Source organism: Cnephaeus nilssonii (assembly GCF_951640355.1).
Source record: "Cnephaeus nilssonii genome assembly, chromosome: 2".
NCBI lineage: Eukaryota > Metazoa > Chordata > Mammalia > Chiroptera > Vespertilionidae > Cnephaeus > Cnephaeus nilssonii.
Genome location: NC_137073.1, coordinates 113562858 through 113582864, shown reverse-complemented (window position 1 = coordinate 113582864; position 20007 = coordinate 113562858). Strand labels below are relative to the sequence as shown.

General features: G+C 52.4%; 1 protein-coding gene across 3 annotated transcripts; it reads right to left on the bottom strand.

The window, feature by feature from the left end:
- Positions 1-1607: 1607 nt before the first annotated feature.
- Positions 1608-8435, bottom strand: FST (follistatin). Of its 3 annotated transcripts, none has more exons than XM_079792149.1 (6): positions 7977-8435; positions 6019-6210; positions 5393-5611; positions 4688-4912; positions 3514-3741; positions 1608-2790 (listed from the first exon to the last, which is right to left on the bottom strand). In XM_079792149.1, exons 1-6 carry the CDS (start codon positions 8059-8061, stop codon positions 2708-2710), a joined length of 1032 nt encoding a protein of 343 aa, XP_079648275.1. In that variant the 5' UTR covers positions 8062-8435; the 3' UTR covers positions 1608-2707. The 3 variants fall into 3 exon arrangements, with proteins under 3 accessions (XP_079648275.1, XP_079648274.1, XP_079648276.1); XM_079792148.1 differs by having other exon boundaries at positions 3514-3744; positions 7977-8431; XM_079792150.1 differs by lacking the exon at positions 1608-2790 and adding an exon at positions 2797-3076 and having other exon boundaries at positions 3514-3744; positions 7977-8432.
- Between the last annotated feature and the right edge of the window lie 11572 nt (positions 8436-20007).

Below are 20007 nucleotides of genomic sequence, written 5' to 3'. Positions count from 1 at the left end.
GCGCCCCAGGGCGGTCAGAGCCCACGCCAGGGCGGTCAGAGCCCACCCCAGGGCGGTCAGAGCCCACGCCAGGGCGGTCAGAGCCCACCCCAGGGCGGTCAGAGCCCACGCCAGGGCGGTCAGAGCCCACCCCAGGGCGGTCAGAGCCCACGCCAGGGCGGTCAGAGCCCACGCCAGGGCGGGCCGTGAAGCCGTGGCTACCAGCTGTCTCCCCGCTCCCGTTCCCGTTCCCGCTCCCGGGAGCCTGTTCCAGTGGCAGCGGAGCTCAGGCATCGTCCTGACCCGTCTTCTGGGCTCACGGCAGCCTGTCCCTCCTGGCCGCCCTCCTCCTGTCCGGGATCCGGCTGAAGGCTAACAAGACCCTCCAGGCTCCGAACCATTGGACAATCCCCGCCTCCCGCGGCCTCCCGGTCTCCACAGTTCCCATTTGGTGACCACAGCTGAGAGCCAACAGTCTTCTACCACCACCATCATCATCGATTTCTTTCTTTATTTTAGGAAAGAAAAAACTTTATTTTTTTGGAATCAGACCTAGGCATTTTTAATAGTCATTGTTGAGCAACGTTGGCAGTATTAACCGTTCTTTGCTTTCCCTCCCAGTCTCATCTTGCATCTGGCACTTTTGATATTGTTAATATCCTTAGTCAAGGAATCAACGCCTGGCTCAGTGGTTGAGCATTGACCTATGACCCAGGAGGTCACGGTTTGATTCTGTGGTCAGGGCACAGGCCCAGGTTGCGGGCTCGATCCCCAGTGTGGAGTGTGCAGGAGGCAGCCGACCCAATGATCAGATTCTCTCTCATCATTGACGTTTCTCTCTCTCTCCATCTCCCTTCCTCTCTGAAATCAATAAAAACATATTTTTTTAAAAAAAGGAATTAACACCCAATGAATTGGAAAGGCATGTTGATGACCTTGTTACTATGTAGCATCCTGTTTTACAGGGACCGAAGGCCCCCAAGGCCAACCTGCAGTTCTCAGCGTGACTGCTAAGGTTAACGGCGATATGCCGCGTCCGTCACTGGGCATTATTCCCTCCCCATCAAACACGGACATCATCCATCATCGTGGAATGGAGTCCCCATCACCTCGCGGAGTCCCCAGCACCCAGCACCGCCAGGCCCGTGTCCGCCACGCGCGTGGCCTATCTGCCCCTCCCCTTGCGCGGCTGTGCTGAGATCTCAGCCACGTTAGGAGGCGCAGGGCTCTGGCTCGGGGAGCCGCAGTGGGAGCGGCCAGGGGGGTACTTCCAGGAGGAAGCTGAGGCCGGTGGTGCTTCGGGGGGACACCCCGCCTGCCGGAGGGACACCCCGCCTGCCGGGGGACAGCCCGTCTGCCGGGGGGACCCCCGCCTGCCGGAGGGACAGCCCGCCTGCCGGAGGGACACCCCGCCTGCCGGGGGGACACCCCGCCTGCTCTCACCGGGGCTGCTGGACCTCAGGTCCCTTCTCATCTCAGACCCACCGGCGGTTGTCACTCACTCTGCTTTGGAGCGGCTCCTGCCCGGGCCGCTGACTTCTGGCGCGCTCTGTCCCGGCAAATGCATCACACACCGCTGCACCCCAAAGCCCAAACGACTTCTCTGACAGCATCCGCGATGGAGACCATTTGGCTTTTTAAAATTTTTTTATTTTTTCACTCATCATTTATTTACAAATACACATTATAACTTTTATATACATTGCACATTTACATGGTAGAAAAGTACAAAACTATATATTTAAATGAATTTTTATTTAACTTGCCATGTTTGAGAATATAAAATTGCATCAGAAAAAAGTATTATGAAAAGCAAGAAACTTGAACTGAGAAAGCTCTGATAGAACTTGTAGTGACACACCGGTTGAAAAAGAACGAATTTAAAGGTACAGGAGCCCAGCTTCAAGGAAACACCGAACGAAAGGCGAGTGGGGTAGCACCCCCCTCCGTCCGTCCCCCGACACCCATCACTCCATTTCTTTGGATCTGGAACATCTTAAAAGTTCTGCTTACTAGAAGGCTGAGGTCGCCATCACCTCAGTCTCACCACCGCCTCCATCACAACCAGAGAACGGAAGTCGGCGTTTCCTCAAAGCTGTCGCCCCTGGACCTCCTGTCTGAGCCACTGACAATGCCTTTTGGTCAGTCAAGATTCCTTGTAAACAAAACCCGAGGGATCGTGTACGCACAGAACAGGCGGCAGAGAATCCAATAAATAAACAGGACAAACCGACATGCAGGTTCGTTAAAGTGGAGCGGAGCCCAAGGGCGGCGCGATGGAGGGGCGGGGGAGTGCGTGGCCGGGAAGGAATGGTTCGATGGTTTACAAGGCAAACAAAGCTGTCACTTTACAAGCAAGAGACCTCACAATAAATAACAACTGCTCTTCCTCTCACGAATAAATTTCTTCAAAAAAACAAGGTGTACAGTCAACCAGACACTTTATGTATAAATTATAGAACATGACACAGTATAAATAAATGTCTACACGTCTCCGCGACGGGCCTCGGCCAGGAGCCCTCGCAAGGCGGCCTCTCCGGTCCGAGGAGTAACAGGTGGCCGGGGAGAGAGCTGGAGGACCGAGGTCCTCTATGTATACTTTCCCCCCAAATAAATAAGCATACACTTATGTACAGTATGGACAATATATATTTTTTTCTTTCTTTTCTTTCTTTCCTTTTTGTTTTCTGCCCAGAGGCTATGCCAACACTGAACACGGCTGGCGGCTTTACCACTCTAGAATGGAAGATATGGGGAAGCTGTAGTCCTGGTCTTCATCTTCCTCCTCTTCCTCGGTGTCTTCCGAAATGGCTAGATGGGGGAATACAGGGAGCTGCTGTTTAATGCGGACAACACCAGCGCAGAGCAGCTCAGGGGGCGTTGCCAAGCCCTCTGCCAGTCACATTACAGCGATGCACTTTTACGTGACTTGCAGGGAGATGCTTTATTTTATTTTATTTTATTTTTTGGCATCTGCTGTTCTGCAACACGTTTTTTTAAAAAATACTTAAAAAAACAAAAACACCACCATAATCTATGAAGTCAACAACTGCAGAAAGTTCTGAAGAATCAATGGCTCAGGTTTAACGGGCAGATCCTGAAATCAGATAAAAAGCGTTCTTGTGTTCTAGGTACAACTGCTTTGGGTCCTTATTTCAGAGTTAGTGGAGGCGACTGCGCGATGCAGCCGCGCGCACACGCGTGACAACAGAAAGCTGCCTTTGAGGAAGAAAACAACAACAACTTTTGGAGCAGTTAGTGTAGGTTCAAGGGTTAATAAAGCCAACAGCCAAGCACAGGATGACAGCAAAGGAATTAGGGGCACGTGGTCGGAACGGGCTTTTCGAGGCCACCCCGCTGGATGGTCATGGGACACATCCCGGGGAATGTCCCTGCGGATCACGGCACGGCTGGCGGAATTCAGCCGCTACCTAACTTCAAGGGCAAGGCGCTGGTCACGGGTCCCGCACCTCCGCTCCCTCGGGGCTTGGCTGGGGGAGCCTTAGGCTGGAGCAAGGTGAACACAGCACTTACAGTTGCAGGATCCGGAGTGTTTCACTTCCAGCAACACGCCCGCGGAGCAGGCGGCCTCCTTCATGGCGCACTCGCTGGCGTAGGTGGCGTTGTCGCTGGCACAGACGGGCTCCTCGGACTTACTCTCCGGGCACAGCTCGTCGCACAGGGAACACCGGCCTCGGCCAGCCTTGAAGTCCCACAGGCACTTCTTCCCGCCGCTGCACGGGATGTCCTCACAGGACTTTGCTTCTAGGATATAATGGGCCTGGGATTAGGGCGTGGACTCCCTCAGTCCCCCTTGGCGCCCTTCCTCTGCTTCCCTATCAAGAAACATAAGCACGTAACTTACACCTTTTCCCGTTTTGTTTTGTGAATCCTCACCTGAGGACGTGTTTCCATTGATTTTTTTAGGGGGAGTGGAAGAGAGGGGAAGACAGAGAGAAACACTGATGTGAGAGAAACACAGGGATGGGTTGCCTCCTGCAGGAGCCTCGACCAGGGCTTCGGGCCAGGGAGGAGCCTGCAACCGAGGTACGTGCCCTTGGCTGGAATCGAACCCGGGACCCTTCCGTCCACAGGCCCACGCTCTATCCACTGAGCCAAACTGGCTAAGGCTAAACATATAACTTACATGCAATTGCTCGCTAATGGGGGTAATGAAGATATATGATTCAAAAATGCTTGATGATAAAACCGAAATACACACAAATCCCCCCGGTTTCCTACATACTATACGTGCGCATGAAAATAGCATGTTTGGGACAGGATTCCAATGTCCTGGAGCTACACATGCATCGGATGCTTCCCCACAGTGGGATCTTTAAAAGAAGAACGCGTTCCGTCAGTTGTCAGAACCCAATGACAGCTTTGAGGAACTGGTAAGTAACTGCTTCTTGCTTCCAGCAAGCCTGGCACTTAGAACGAATGTGCAAAGCCGAGTGAGCTCTGCGTTTTCTAGGACAGAAAACTGTTTCCTGTTTCCTGCAGGCGTTTCAAAACAGATGCCAGCGCTCCGGGAACACAACAGCTTCCCTGGGGAACGCTGGGCCACGGGGAGATCTCCCTCTCTTTGGCCAAACTCTGCAAATGGGAAGCACTGGGCTTCTTTATCGGTTAACCCCACGGTTTGAACGCCAGCTCTAGCCTTCTCCTTCCCATCCCCGCTCTTGGTTCCTCAATCCGGAATACCTACTGACACACTTCCCCTCGTAGGCCAGGCCGATGGACCTGCCCAGCAGGCAGGTGGCCTTCCGCAGGTGGCAGGCGCTGGAGTAGGTCACCCCGTCGTTGCCGCACAGATACTGCTCCGAGGAGGCGGGCTCCGGGCACACCCGGTTACAGGTCACGCAGTAGGCGTTGTTGGTCTGGTCCACCACACAGGTGGAGCTCCCTGGACAGAAGACGTCCCGGCAGGTCTCTGCAACAACGAGGGAGACGTTAGCAGGCAGCTCCTGGTCCTGGGGAGGGAGGGCCTGACATCACCCAGGAAATAGATCCCCAACTGGAGGAGCCCTGTGGTTTTCAGGGGGAAACCTATGACTCTAGGTTGGTCCTTTCCGTGGTATTGTTCTTTTAAAAAATATTTTTAATGGTTTCAGAGAGGAAAGGAGAGGGAGAGAGAGTTAGAAACATCAGTGATGAGAGAGAACCATTCACCGGCTGCCTCCTGCACGCCCCACACAGGGATCAAGCCTGCAACCTGGGCATGTGCCCTGACCGGGAATGGAACCGTGACCTCGTGGGTCACAGGTCAATGCTCAGCCACTGAGCCATGCAGGGCCGCTCTGAGCTCTGAAGGGGTCTTTGGAAGTTGGAAAGTGTTCCTTTACTCGGGGTCTTTATTACATGGCTAGGCCCTCCTGCCGGCCGCCCATCCGGGCCTTCGGGGGCCACTTACTTCTGCACTTGCCCTGGTACTGGACCTCCAGCTCCGGCTGCTCCTTACACCGGGCCTTGAGGAGCGCGCACTCGCTGCGGTAGGTTTTGCCGTCCAGGCCGCAGACCGGGCCTTTCCAGGTGACGTTGGAGCAATCCGGGGCGCACACGCAGCGCGGTTTGTTCTTCTTGTTCATCCGGCATTTCTTCCCGGGCCCGCAGTCCACGTTCTCGCACGTTTCTACCAGTTGGAAAGAGGCAGGGACTCAACGGGGCCAGGCCGGGGGCAGGTCAGCAGGACCTCCGCGGGGAGGCCTTGCGCAATGGCGCACGCGGCGCCCCAGGGGCCCAGGCTCCCTCCCAGGCGTTGGGGAGGGTGGAGGGGGCAGGGCAGTGGGCCTCGCCCCAGACCCAGATCTCTCTCCCAGAGCCCGGATCTCTCTCCCAGAGCCCGGATCTCTCTCCCAGAGCCCGGGTGGCTGGCTTCCGCCGCCACACTTGGCGAGGCAGCCCCGGAGCCTCCGCCGACCTTGTTTTGCGTAAAGTGTGTAACAGGCAAGACTCCGCCCTGCTTGCCGGGCCGGGGGCCGGGAAAGGGACCCCCGCACCGGGCTGGGCGGTGGGGACACAGAGGGGAGGGGCGCCCACCTTTACAGGGGATGCAGTTGGGGGCGCCCCCGTTGAAGATCATCCACTTGAAGAGCGTGTTGTCGTTGACGTCCTCCTCCGTCCACGAGGTGCTGAGGCGGCCGGTGCCGCAGCACTCCTCCTTGCTCAGCTCCGTCTTGTACAGCACCTGGCAGCGGCCGTTGCGGGCCTGGCGCAGCCAGCAGTTCCCAGCTGCGGGGAGACCAGCCAGGCGGTGGGCGCGGCGGGCAGGGCAGGGCGGGGGAGGGGGGGGGGGCGGCGAGCGGGCCGCGGAGCAGACCCCAGGGGCGCGGAGGGCGCGGGTGGAGGGTCCAGGAGCCGGGGACCCGCAGAGAACACTTGGAAGGCGGTGGAGGGTCGGGAAGACGAGGGGAAGCCCAGGCTGGAGAGGTGGGCGGTGGGCGAGGGGGAGGGCGAGAGCCAGGAGGAGCCGGACCCCGCAGCCCCGAGCCCCCCGAGCCGGATCCGTGTCCGTCTCCAGTGACCCAGACGCCACACGTGCCGCCCGCGCTGCCCTGACTAGACTGCTGGCTTTTCCTCGTCCCGTTTCATAACCTGCAGCGATTCGAGAACTTGACAAAAACAGGACGCGACGGACGTTGTTCCGTGTCGGGGGCTCGCAGGCGGAGCGGGGAGTATATGTGACAGGGGTGAAGCCGGCGGGAGGGCTTGGGAAAGACGGGGCGCGCGGCGGGGCCGGGGGCGCGGGCGCAGGGCGAGCCCGGCCAGAGGCGAGGCGCCGGGGAAAAATGAAAGCAAACAGCGGCCGGTCCTGCCCGGCCTGGGGCGCAGCCCGCCCGACGGGCCGTGTTGCAATCCGCCGGGCCCAGGGGACGCCCGCGGCCACCGCGCTCTTTCGAAATCGGCCCCGGCTGCTCTCCGCGGCGCCCACGTCCCCGTCCCCCGGCGCCCGGCAGCGCCTCGCCCCGAAGGCGGCCAGGAGTGCGGGGCGCGCGGCGGGGGCGCCCAGCACCCTCGCGCCGTGGACGGGGAGCAGGGCCCCGCACGCCGGGGTCTCCAGCAAAGTGCAGGGGGCCAGGGGGGGGGCCTCCCGCCGTTCCCGGGGGCGCACGCCTAGCTCGTCCCGACCAGAAATCTCTGCAAGTTCCCGCCTCCCCCCTTTTAACGTCTGGACTGGGGTCCGCGGACTTCTCCCGAATCATCCTTCACACTCATTGGACCGTAAGCGGCTATTATGATTTCTTTAAAAGTCTGCCCAAAGACTAACTGAAAGAAACAAATCTAATTAAAAAACAAAAAAACAAAACTGGAGAGGGTTGCGTTCCGTCCCTCTGAGTTTACACCAGCGGTGGGCGCCTTCCCGGTCCCCAGAAAGTTACAGGCGGAGGACGCAGTCCGCAGGGGGAACGGGGAGCCGCGCACAGCGCTCCCGAGTCCCGGTCTGCGCCGGCTCTTCTCCGGGTTCGGAGGAAGGGGTTGGAAGCAGCCTTCACCGAGCAAGAAAGTGACTTCCCTCTGCAATTTCCAGCACCCTCATTTCCAAGTTTGGGCAAAGTTTCTGAAACCACGTCCCCCAGCCACCGAAGAAATTTCAGTCTCTCTCCCCCCCTCCCACCCCCAGTCATTTTTCACAAAGTGCCCAAAGATGTGGGGGAGAGGTTCGACTGCACGAGGTCGGGGCGCCGGACTCTGCAGGCTCCTGATGCCGGCCCCCTCTCCGAGCCAAGCCCCAGGATAACCTCTCCTCTCGCTCTGCCCAGAACGCGAGCATCTAACCCTAACTACCGAGGGGCACCCCGCTCGCTCCCTGTCCCTTTCCAGGATCGCCGCGCGCCCCGCCCGGCTGCCCGAGTTCCCTGCCTCCGGTGCCCCACGCTCTCCATCCCCGAGTCGCTAAGTGGGTCCGAGGACCCGAGAGCAGCATCGCTCGGAGCAGACCCCGTGGGGACCGCGGAAAAGTGCGCCCCCCGCGCCCCCCGGGCCCCCGCGCCGCTTACCCTGGGCGCTGCGGTCCTCCAGGAACTGGCAGAGCAGCAGCAGCAGCAGGCAGAGCCCGCCGGGCTGGTGCCGGGAGCGGCCCATGTCGGGGCGGGCGCGGGGCGAGCAGCGGCGGGGGCCCGGGCGGGCGCAGAGGCGGGCAGCGGAGGGCGCAGGATCCTGGCGCAGCCCCGCGCTCGCCGCCGGCCGCCGCGCGCTTCAATGGACGTCGGGAGCCGGGCGCAGCCGCGCTTAAATGCGGCCGGGGGTCTCGGCGGTGTGCGGTGGGCGGTCTCCCAGGGTGTGGGGCCGCGGGAGGGCGGCCGCCGGCGCGGGTGTGCGCGGCTCCTGGGGGGTGGGGAGCTTCTAAAAGTTCAGTGTGAATCAGGTGACATTTCCCACCTTCTGGAAACCCTTCCCAACGATCGGCTGGAGGTGCCCGCGATCCCAGCGGCAGGAGGGGAATCGCCGAGTTCTTATTGCGTAGGAGCGCGAGGGAGGGGGGCGGCGACCGGGGCGGGGGTGGGGGCGACGCTTCGGGGGTGGGGAGCCGGGAAGAACACCCACTTCCAGCCTGCACGCCGCTCACAGGCAGCGCCGGGCGGCGGGTGTGAGTGTGAGTGTGTGAGTGTGAGTGTGTAAGGTTGTGTCTGCGCGCGCGCGGCGGGGGCGCTGGGGGGACCCGGAGTTGTGCGCGCACCGCCGCTCCGCTCCGCTCCGGGGAGACTTGGCCCGAGAGCCCCGCGCGGCTGCACCGCCCGCCCGCGCTCGGGTCGGGGCGCGCGGGGGGTCGGGCCCCCGCAGCCGGGCCGCGGGGCCGGCGAGGTTTTGTGTCTGGGTCTGTGCGTGCCTCGCCCCGCGGCCACCCCCCGCCCAGAACCCCGGGCGCGGCCCCTTGCATCCCGGCCGAGCGGGGCCCAGACGCGGCCCCGGGTCTCCACGAGTCAGGAGCGAACAAAAATGTTTAACACCTCGGCCGGCCTCCCCCGTCGCCGTGTCGCCCTCTCCCTTTCTTTCCGCCCCTTTCACTTCGCCGCGTCTGGAGTCGCCCCGCGGAGCCGGGGCGCCGACGTAGGCGGTCTGCCCCTCCCCCGCCCCAGCTCCCCGGTTTCTGCCTTGAGAGTGTCTGTCTCTCTCCTCCTCCTCCTCTCTCTCTCTCTCTCTCTCTCTCTCTCTCTCTCTCCCTCTCTCTCCCCCTCCCCCCCCTCTCTCTTCCCCTCCCCCCATCTTTCTCGGTTCGCGGAATAAAAAGATTGCAACATCGATAATGAACTTCTGTAGCCTCAGTTTATTAAGACAGGGCCTGGCATTCTTCGCTGCAAGTTGGCGGGCCTCTCATTTATAACATTGTTGGCACCGCTGAATGAAACCGAGGAGGCGATATTTCCCTTTATATAAAACGATTACTTCACGGAAAATGCTATATTGTTTATTCCAAAAGCCGCCTTTTAAAAATGTCCATTCTTTGCGCCCCTGGGGCCCGGGGGACCACAGACAGCGAAGTCTGCAGACGGAATTCTCGGACGTTCGCAGGTCGCTGGCATTTTCTCCTGCGGATTTCGAATCTGCCCCCTCCCCCCCCCACACCCTCCCCCCACACCCCCTCCCCCACCCCCTCCCCCCACACCCCCCCCCCCCCACTCCGCCAGACCGCCCCCTTCCCCTCCCGCCCTCCCCCACCGCCCACCCCGTCCACAACTGCAAATAACTCGGTGATAACAGATTTTTTTCCGCCAACTGCAGGAGATAGTGCTAATCTTTTAATAAAAGATCCCGTTACAATGGATCCGTCTGGACGGACGATAATAGACCGAGCACAGCCGTGCTAATATTAGCAGACAGTTGTGTGGGTGCCGCGACGGCCGGGCCGCGGAACGTGGGCAGGAGCACAAAGCCCGCGGCCGCCGCACCTGCACCGCGCGCTCCCGGGCGGAGGCCGCCGGGGACGGGGACCCCGCCGCGCTCGCCGCCGCACCGTGACGGTCCCGGGGACCTGGGGACCCGGGGACCCGGGGCCGGGCCGGGCCGGGCGGGGTGTGGGCGGTGGGTCTGCTCACTTCAGACAGCCCCGCGACTCCACATCCTCCCTAATCTTCCCAGACTGACTCCTCCTCGCCTCCCTCTTTTCTCCCTCCCTCCCGTCCGTCCGCCCGCCCCGCCCCCGCGGCTCCCCGCCCCCGCCTCCGCTCTGCCCCCTCCCCCTTTCCCTCCGCGGCGGCGGGAGCAGAGCTGCTGAGCGCCCTCTGCCGGCGGACCGCGTCACGGCCCGTGTCCTGGGCAGCGGTCCAAGTGCAATGTCCTTCTTCTTCCCTGGGGACCTGGGCAGAGCGCCCCGATAGTAAATGCGATGGAAATATGCTGGGGGGACGCTTGTTTTCTCCCCTTCAAGTCCCCCTCCTCCCCCAGGGAAAGCTTAGTAAAAAAAGGGGAAGGCTGAGAATTATTGCCACTTGACTTTTTCCATACAGATGGGTCTGTTAATAGCAGCCAGAGGCACAGATTCGCTTTAGCTGGGTTTGTCACACCGTGCGTCCGTCTGGGGACGGAAAAGAAGTGAAAATGTCTGCATACGTAGAAGGTCTCAGGTGGTAGGTGTATAGGGGTGCCCATGGCTGTTAAAAACTTCCGAGACCCAAGCGTAATTACAGGACCCTATATCGGCCCCCTGTGTGTTTGTTTTCATATATGTATTATTGACTGCAGAGAGGGAGGGAGAGGGAGAGAGAGAAACATCCATGATGAGAGAGAGTCACGGATGGGCTGCCTCCTGCACGCTCCCCGCTGGGGCTCGAGCCCACAACCGGGGCATGGGCCCCGAACCACAGAATCCAACCGTGACCTCCTGGGTCATAGGTCCACACTCAACAGCTGAGCCACTCGGACGGGGCTATATTTGCCCCCTGTTTAAATGGGTTTGTTGGTCCTGAATCTGCTGTAGACTCTGGAAGCTGGGAAAACCTAATTCTAATTAGATTTTTGGCCCTAGTACCATTCGAAGCGTTAAAATTTTACTCATGCTGCGTCGTCTATGAAGTCACCGTGCCTAGAGGGATGCAGGGCCACATTGTATTCCATAGTTTTATTCTCGGCACTTTTGGGAAGATTGTTTTAAAGACTATAATTTCCTCATATTTTGTAACCTTATAGCAATGATAATAGTGATGCAACTTTCATGCTTTTATTAATTTAACTATTGTTCATTTACATGTGCACATATGTAAGTATAAATATATAGATTAATATAAAAAGATCACACAGATATGTACAATATGACCTTTTTTTGGGGGGGGAAAGTATCTATGTGATTAAATAAAAAATAGAAAAGTGGCAAATTTTGGGGCTTAATTAAAAAATACTTATCTGGATGTTTGAGCAAATGTATTTGGTTTATCCACATAATTATTTCAGTTTATATATATAGGAACAACTGGTGTCCTAAAATTTTTTCTGAATTAATTTCATCCAAGGTGTGTCCACACAATTCCAGCACGATGAGTAGAAAGTAAAAAACTGTTCCTATTTTGTCTACACAATGCCAAGCACTCAGGCCTGCCATTGGGCTGAATCGACGGCATTGACTGGTTGCTCTGGCATCGTGGGATCATCTAGGCGAGGCCCGAGCCGACACAGTGGCTCTCATTGTAAAAAATGCCGAATCAATGATTCTCTCTCATCATTGATGTTTCTCTCTCTCTCTCTCTCCCTCCCTCCCTCTCCTTTCCTCTCTGAAATCAATAAAGATATAGAAAAGAAAAGCAAAAAGAAAGAAGAATAAAAAAAAATATGAAGATAGTGTAAGGCAAGCATGTAAAAAAAAAAAAAAAAGCCTCCACTCTCCGAGCGAGCGCCAGGATCAGAGCAGACCCACTACCCACCACAGGGCTACCCCTCGCCCGGAGGGTGGCTCTGCGGGTCAGGGTTGAGGTCACTGACAAACACATTGTGGAAAACACAAGTGCTGTGTGGCTCTTGCCCTTGTGAATAAGCAGCGTGGTGTTTGCTCAGAGATACAGGCTCATCCTGTTTTCCAGCTGCCCCTTGGCTAGTATTGATCTGTTTGGGAGAATGTCTGCTGTGAATTGGCACAGATGGGTCATCGGGACTCTTGTTGGCGCCGGGGTATTTTGGGGCTAATCTGAGGAGCCGGGACACAGGTCAGCGCCGGCTCCATATGGGCCTCCCGTGGGCATCGGCAAGAGAGCCACCCCATTCCTCTGGTATGAGCCGGCATCGCACCTGCTCAGTGACATCACAGAAAACAGCTGCTGTTTCATCTCCTGTCGATGTTCAATATTGGGTTTGCCGATGTCTCAATGTCAAGGGCACATTTTAACATAAAAATGCCTCCTTTCATTTCTCTGGTATGCCTCCGAGTTTGACTTCTTCTTTTCCTTTCTGCTCTGCCAAAAAAATAAATGTAAATGATGAGAAACACAATAAGACCACTTTGTAACTGATTTTCTGGGCGGCACACAAAAAGACTGCTGTTCTAAGATTGGGTTTTTTTGTGTGTGTGTCAGCTTCAAAAGCTATCTCTCCTCAGAAGTTTATAAATTGAAAATATTAGAGTTTAGCCAGTGATTGAATCTAGCTCCCAAGGAAGACGTGTGAGATCATATGAAAGGGTTGCTTGAGAGCAGAGCTGACCCGGTTAAATTTCAGTCCTGAAAAAGTTATACACGGAAAATTGGAAAGTCACAAACTGAGTAGCTTATATTTTTTTGCCTTAAAAATTCAATGTCAAACTTTTTTTGAAGTTAGGTGTTTTGCAAAATGAATACTAAACTTTCAAATGCAAATACTCAATCTTGATTAAACAGCAGGATTTAAGCACTTGAGAAATAGGCTGACATTTTTAAAAATCAGATTTTGTCCTTCTAGGTACAAAAACAGCGACTGAATGCGTCATGGCCATGGGCATTGTGCAACTGCACGGGCGAGACTGAGGATGCGAGGAGGGGTGGAGGGAGAGTCTGACCTGGCTGAGTCGCTGCAGAACAAAAACGTTAGCAAATGTGAGTGTGTAAAGGCAATGTTTATCTATTTTGTCCAAACCACCCGGGGATGAAGTGTTTTTTAAAAAAGCCACGAGAATGTATGTTTTCTGTGTCGGGCTGAGAAAAATGAATGGATTATTGGAACCTTTCTGCTTTCAAGGTTTCCTTGAGGGTATGCAGTCAGCCAATCAGGAACAGAACTTCCTTTCCGATACTGCTCGTTTCTGAGTGACACTTTTGTTGCCTTATTTTCCCCTCCAAGCTTGGGAATATTTTGGGTTTCCAGAAGTCATCTGAGATATGTCACTCTAACTGTATCAGCATATTCAAGCTTAACATAATTCATTAACACAAACCTTAGCAAGGCACTCAAAGTATGCCCCAGGACAGGAATGCTGTAATGAATCCATGGCAACACCTAAGTGGTTTACTATATTTCAGGTCACTTTGACAATCCAAACGACTCCTCTGTTTGGTTATTACCGACCAGGGTGTGACCTTGAGCCCTTTGAACCCCAATTCCAGTTACACCGTCCACTGCAGTGGGAGGTGACCACAGCCAGGCCATAGCGGCTGTTTGGTTCCGCTACTTCACGACTGAAATCACCTGTCAGGCAGCAACGTCAGAGCCGCCTCCCTGGGCCGGTCCTGGCGGGGGGGGGGGGGGGGGGGGAGAAGGGGGGGGAGGTAGAGGGGGGTTGGTGTGCTGTAGCTGCTTTTTCATATTTCCGCTTTTGTTACCTCCTTTTAGCTTTCGCAGAGCAGCAGTGGTTTGCACAATTAGTAATTAGTTCTTTGCTAAGCGCTCGCCTTATTCAATATTGCCATCAGTAGTGGATACATCCAACGGCTGGTTGATCATCCGTGTTTTCATCTGTATTTCCTCATTTGACAAAATCCTAGCTCATGTCTTAGGTTTTTTTTGCCCCCAAGATGAGATGTTAGGTTTCCGAAGGTCCCAAGTTCCCAAGGCAGTTAGCCACGACGCACTGCATCCTCTGCATCTTCTGATTGGCTTTCAGTCATCTTTCCTCCAAGGGGAATTCACCCCAAATCCAGTTTGCAGTTTGCCTTTGCCCCCGTGTCAGGAATCAAACGGCTTCTTAAGAGTGGACCTGCTTCTGGCTTCGACGTCTGTTCCATTGGTCTCTTTGTTGATTCAGTGCCAGGACCACATTACCTTCACTTCTGTGACTTCGCAGTAAGTCACGCGTTCAAGTAATACAATCACTCCAATTGGTTCTTTTTCAAGTTTGCTTTGGGTGTTCCTGTTGTATTTTTATACATGTTTTAGAATCCACTTGTTGAATTCTAAAAAAACAAATAGCTTTATGAGATGATTACAGGTATAGCAGGGATAGATCAATGTGGGGAGAATTGAAATTTTAACAGCATTAAGCTTTCAAAACCATGAACATGGTATATCTTTCCATTTACTTAGGTTTTCTTAAATTCCTTTTAACTATGGCTTGTAGACCCATTTTTTGTTTTGAGTGACACTGCAAAACATGTAGAAGAGGGATCAGAAGTGCAGTTTCCAGCTTTTTGTCTCGAAGGGACTGTGTGGGTTTTGAAGATTTCCTGGTGCAGGCTTATCCTTGTCCTGATGTGTCCCAAGGGCGATTGTGTATGGTCAGTCAAAAAGAACGTATTGAGCACACTTTCCAGGAGTGGTGTGCTAACTCCGTGGTCAGCAAACTGCGGCTCGCGAGCCACATGCAGCTCTTTGGCCCCTTGAGTGTGGCTCTTCCACAAAATACCACGGCCTGGGCGAGTCTATTTTGAAGAAGTGGCATTAGAAGAAGTTTAAGTTTTAAAAATTTGGCTCTCAAAAGAAATTTCAATCGTTGTGCTGTTGATATTTGGCTCTGTGGACTAATGAGTTTGCCGACCACTGTGCTAACTCATCAGAATCTCTAGTGTGCATTCTCTTAGACCATAGTCACTCCTCTAATGAATAATTTCTGTCACTATGAGATTTACATGTAGTGAATGTTAAAAATGGTCCTCTGCTGATTAGTGTTTTATTGAATATTATTTCCTCATTTTCATGTGAATAGATTCCTACTCAAAGCAATTTATCATCATGCTTAAGTTCTGAGAGGTGGAAACACGGAGTGTCCATTGCGCCAACATTTGGGTGGCATTTGCTTTCTGCCTTTGTTCTTTACTGGAGAGTTACGGCGTCTTTTCATTAGTCATTGCTCTCCCTGATTTATTCATCCTCCCACAGCTTCCTTTCCTTTTGTAGCTCCTTTTCTGTCCACCAGAAGGATCTGTATTCTAACCTTCACATCGTACCTTTTGCAGCATGTATTGGCTTATTTTTCTTTTTTTCATGTAAATGCTACATTCAAAAGTAAACTATACTTTGTATTGTTTATCCAACAGTGCTATTAAATATTTAACAATGGGTTGAGGTCAAATGGTGATGACACAACATGTGGAAATACAGGAGAGATGATGCATTAAGTGTTGAAATAAATTGTTTCAACACATGGCGAGCCTCGCTAGCTTTGGATTAGGATAGGAATATGTATACGTTATGAATCCTAGCAGATGAATGACTTAGACGCAGCCTTGTTCAATGTGTGCTCCATATCCCACACACAGTCACTCTTGAGCAATATAAAACTGTTAGTGTATATAGGGGCTCATTTATGTGTTTTCCAATACATTAGCTACATAATTCTTTTCTGAGCTGGTTTCACTGCCATTTCCTTGCAAGTAGAGATATGAGAATAATCAGCAGCAACCATGTGTGAGCAGCCCACATGCTGGGCAGCTGGAAGCATGGTGGAGAGGAACCACTTAGTTGAGATCATTTTGGCCCCAAATTTCTCATCTTTGCTTTAGCAGAAAGCATTGCTTTGGCCAGCCAGATGACACAGCCAGCACGCGGCCAACATTTGCTTCTTGCCAGAGCACCAGATTTCTCGAAGAAAGCTTGCGGCAGCGATCCCTAGCTGCTTCTTATTCACAGTTCCTCTGTGAAGCTATTGAAAACTAGGAACCATTTCTCCAGAATAGCGCACAGACACAAACACATATACACCCACTCAAATTTTTCATTCAGTTTCAAGGAAATCATAGCCATTTCAAAATCTCCAGAGTTCCATGGACCTGTATGAAGACCCCTGATTTTGAAATATCCAGCTGCTAGGTAGATGATTACTCTGCCCGCGCACCTCAATCAGCCTACTTGCTTTTCAAGAACCTTTCAGACCTCAGCCCGAGGGTCCTCTCTGGAATAATTCTATATACTAGAGTGTCTTACCAAATTCATCAGTGTCACCATTACAACAATTGTCTTGAAAGAGTACACACACACACACACACACACACACACACACAAATGCATTTATCTATTATTTTGTTATTTAACAATAGCTACCATGCATTGAGTACCTACTCTATACCAGGGACATGAAATATATCACCTCTATTTTCTTAACTACCTTTCTAGATAGGTATTATCATCACCATTTTCTAGATAACTCTACAAAACTTAGGGCAAAGCTGAGCCGGGAACACTTTATAGCCCAGCATTTGGGAAGGGATTGTACCTTAGGAGTAATAAAAGAAAGAGCGCTGAAATGACTACTTTATTCTCAACAACATACTTCCACAGATAATGCTTTTCTACTGTGTATTCGCACATCTGCAGTAGAGGCACACGGAACATGCTGGCACAAATAGCCCATAGTCTTTCCACGGCTTGGTTTCCAACGTCATTTCAACAAACATGTGGTCAATGTTTATTGTGTTCTCCAGACTCTGTGATGGGGATAGAGAAGCAAACAAGACAAACCCCGCTGCGGCTCTCTTGGAAGTTTTGGGATAACAGAGAAGGCAGATATCAAACAAGTGCGTACACTACATTGCGATGAAGATGACCAGGGAAGGCCTGCCCACTGCGCTGACATTTAGCTGAGACCTTGCGTTCGAGGAGGGGTTAGCCAGGAGACGGTGGTGATTGGGGAGAAGGTGCAGGAGGATTTCAGAAGTCTAGGAGGCACGAGAGGAATCACTTGAGGAACCAAAAGAAGGTTGGTAATGACCAAAGCACCTCTTTGCGAGGAAGAGTGGAAGGTAAGGAAATGGGAGAAGTTGGGGTGCAGATTCTATGCGCTCTTGTAAAAACCTCAGGTTCCTTGGTTTCCCAGAGGAAATCCATGGGAATATTTCAGGGGGAGGGTGGCATGAGCCATTTTTCACTTGGAAGCATTCTGTGTGCCCGAACTGTGGAGAGAGACGGGGAAGGCACAGCCCTGGGGAAAGGCTGCCTTCTGGGTGCCATCCCAGGAGCAGAGCTCTATCAGGGGTGACACTTGGCTTAAAGAGACAGATAAATCAAGAGGCGACTGCCCTCGCTGGTGTGGCTCAGTGGATAGAGTGTTGGCCGGCAGACTGAAGAGTCCCAGGTTTGATTCCGGTCAAGGGCACATGCCTGGATTGTGAGCTTGATCCCCAGTAGGGGGCGTGCAGGAGGCAGCCGATCAATGATTCTCTCTCATCATGGATGTTTCTATCTCTCTCTCCCTCTCCTTTCCTCTCTCTCTAAAAATCAATAAAAACGTATTTAAAAAAACCCACCTCAAATGGGGATAGGATGAAAGGGGCCCAAGTACGCCATTAAGATACACAACGGTGTGGCATCTTTGTCTTGGGTAAACCCATCTCCTAGTTGGGCATGGAGAGAATAGATGAGAAGTCCATTTCCAGCTACGTCTGACCTTTCTCTGTATATGAAATAGTATTTCTTGTGTGCACAGAACTGGTGGAGTACAATTGAGTGCCAATTGATAGTAACAACATTAGATAAATGATGGGGAATTGACATTTATGTGGGGCCAAAGAAACGAGATGACTTTCTAGTTTCAGGTGAAATCCACGGCACAATGGAGGGACCAGGCTGTCTTCACCCAAATCCAGAGGTTAATCTTGGTATCACTACGGTGGGCAACCAGCTATAGGTGGGACCTGACTTAATGGAATGCAGAGAAATAATATCACCCATGATGGATTCCAGCCCAAAGATAGAAATGGAATATAACCAAGATGTTGACTTCTCGTTTGCAGGAAATTCAGGAGTTGGAAGAACTATGCCACAGGGAAACAGAGAAATCCAGGCAAGAGGTCCGTCTACAGAACAATGACCCCAGCAGCAGTCTATGGATGAATACTCCCCTTTCTTCCCCCAGATAGATGGTCCTGAGACAGATGTCAGGTTGTCCTGTGGGATGGAACAATCAGTCACAGTAAAGGTGCCCGCTCTATCATGCAGCTTCGTATCAGATCTCCTTTCCTTCTGCTTTGCCCTCACTCCCACCATTGGCCCCCGAGCCACACTCTCCAGCAGAGCATGGACTTCAGCCTTCCTGCTTCCTGGGTTGGCTTTCTGGGGGCCCTCCACGAAGGTCCGGAGGAAGTGAAGCCTGCTCACGCTTCCAGGAACCCACAAGGCCATAGGTTATCTGGTCTCTTCTACTCGTAGACAACAAAGACTTTCCTTTTAGGACAAAGATGACACGGGTATGCTTCCTGGGATTCTAGGATGGGAATGAAAACTAGGTAAACTTGATGTGGGGAGAGGAGAAAAGGACTGTGAGGCTGTGATTCATTAGCAGTATCTGTTTTGGGTAGCAGATGGAGCTGTGTCATCCACCCCCACTTTCCAGCCTTAGATGAGAAGACAAAGGTGAGGAGGGTGAATGGGAGGTAATTACATCCACTGACAGAGAGGGGAAAGGGTCTTGTTTCCAGGTGATGTAGACGGAATCATTTTTATGAGCCCTGGGGGTGCTGCTAAGCACTCTCCTCAAGTCCCGCTTGACCTTCTCACCTGTGATTCTCCTTCCTTCCTCTGCAGCCTCATGGGCCTCCAAACGCATTCCTGCCTCACACGCTGCATTTTTGCTCTTTCAGCCTGAAAAGCTTTCACTTCATGTAACTTACGAAGTGATCACCGCGCTACCTCTAGCACCCATCTGATTATTATTGACGATATCCCCCATGCTGCACTTTGTAAGTTACATAAATGTCTAATTACAGGGTTGTACACTTGAAACTAATATGATATTATATGTCAACTGTAATTTTAAGGATAAAATATATTAAACAGAGAAAAAAAAACCTTTTTACTTCAGATATGTCCTTGGCTTGCTCCCTCTTCAGGTCTCTGCTCAAATATTTTTATAATTAACCATATATAATTGTAATATATATATATATATATATATATATATATATATATATATAATTTATATAAGGTAGATCACATATAATAAAAATATGTGATAAATATATATGTATTTATAAGTTGGACTATTACTTTGAAACCTTATACTGATGGCAGAATACATGTTTATTTTTCCCCCTTTACATATGTTCTAAGGAAGGTGTTGGTTGAATGGCTATTTCAAGTGATGTTGACAAAAATGTTTTTGTTTTTTGCTTTGTTTTCTTTCTCAAAGACTGGTTCTCATAGAACACCATGATGCGCTCCTGGATGTTCATAGACTCAGGGATTTCTGCATCTGCACAGTTCTGACCGGTGGGAGTCCCTTCAAGGGGCCTGTTTTCTAAACAATTGGAAATGGTGTTAGAGGTTAAAGTCTGGGTGCGGAGGGTGCTCACGGCTAGAGGAGTGACAGTGGAAACTCTCTGGATTTTAATAAACAGAGCTAGAAAATAACCATTAAGAATTATATTTTTATATTGATACTTCCAAATCCAGTTTTTAAAAATATAGCTTTATTGGTGTCTAATTCACATATCATAAAATTCTTTCTTCAAAAGGGTACAATTTAGTGGTTTGTGGACTATTCACAGAATTGTGCAAATATCACCATGATCTAATTCCAGAATGTTTTTATTACTGTAAAAAGAAGCCCTGTGCCCGGCCAGCTTGGCTCAGTGGTTGAGTGTTGACCTAAGAACCAGGAGGTCACAATTCGATACCCTGTCAGGGCACATGTCTGGGTTGTGGGCTGGATCACCAGTGTGGGGTGTGCAGGAGGCAGCTGATCAATGATTCTCTCTCATCATTGAT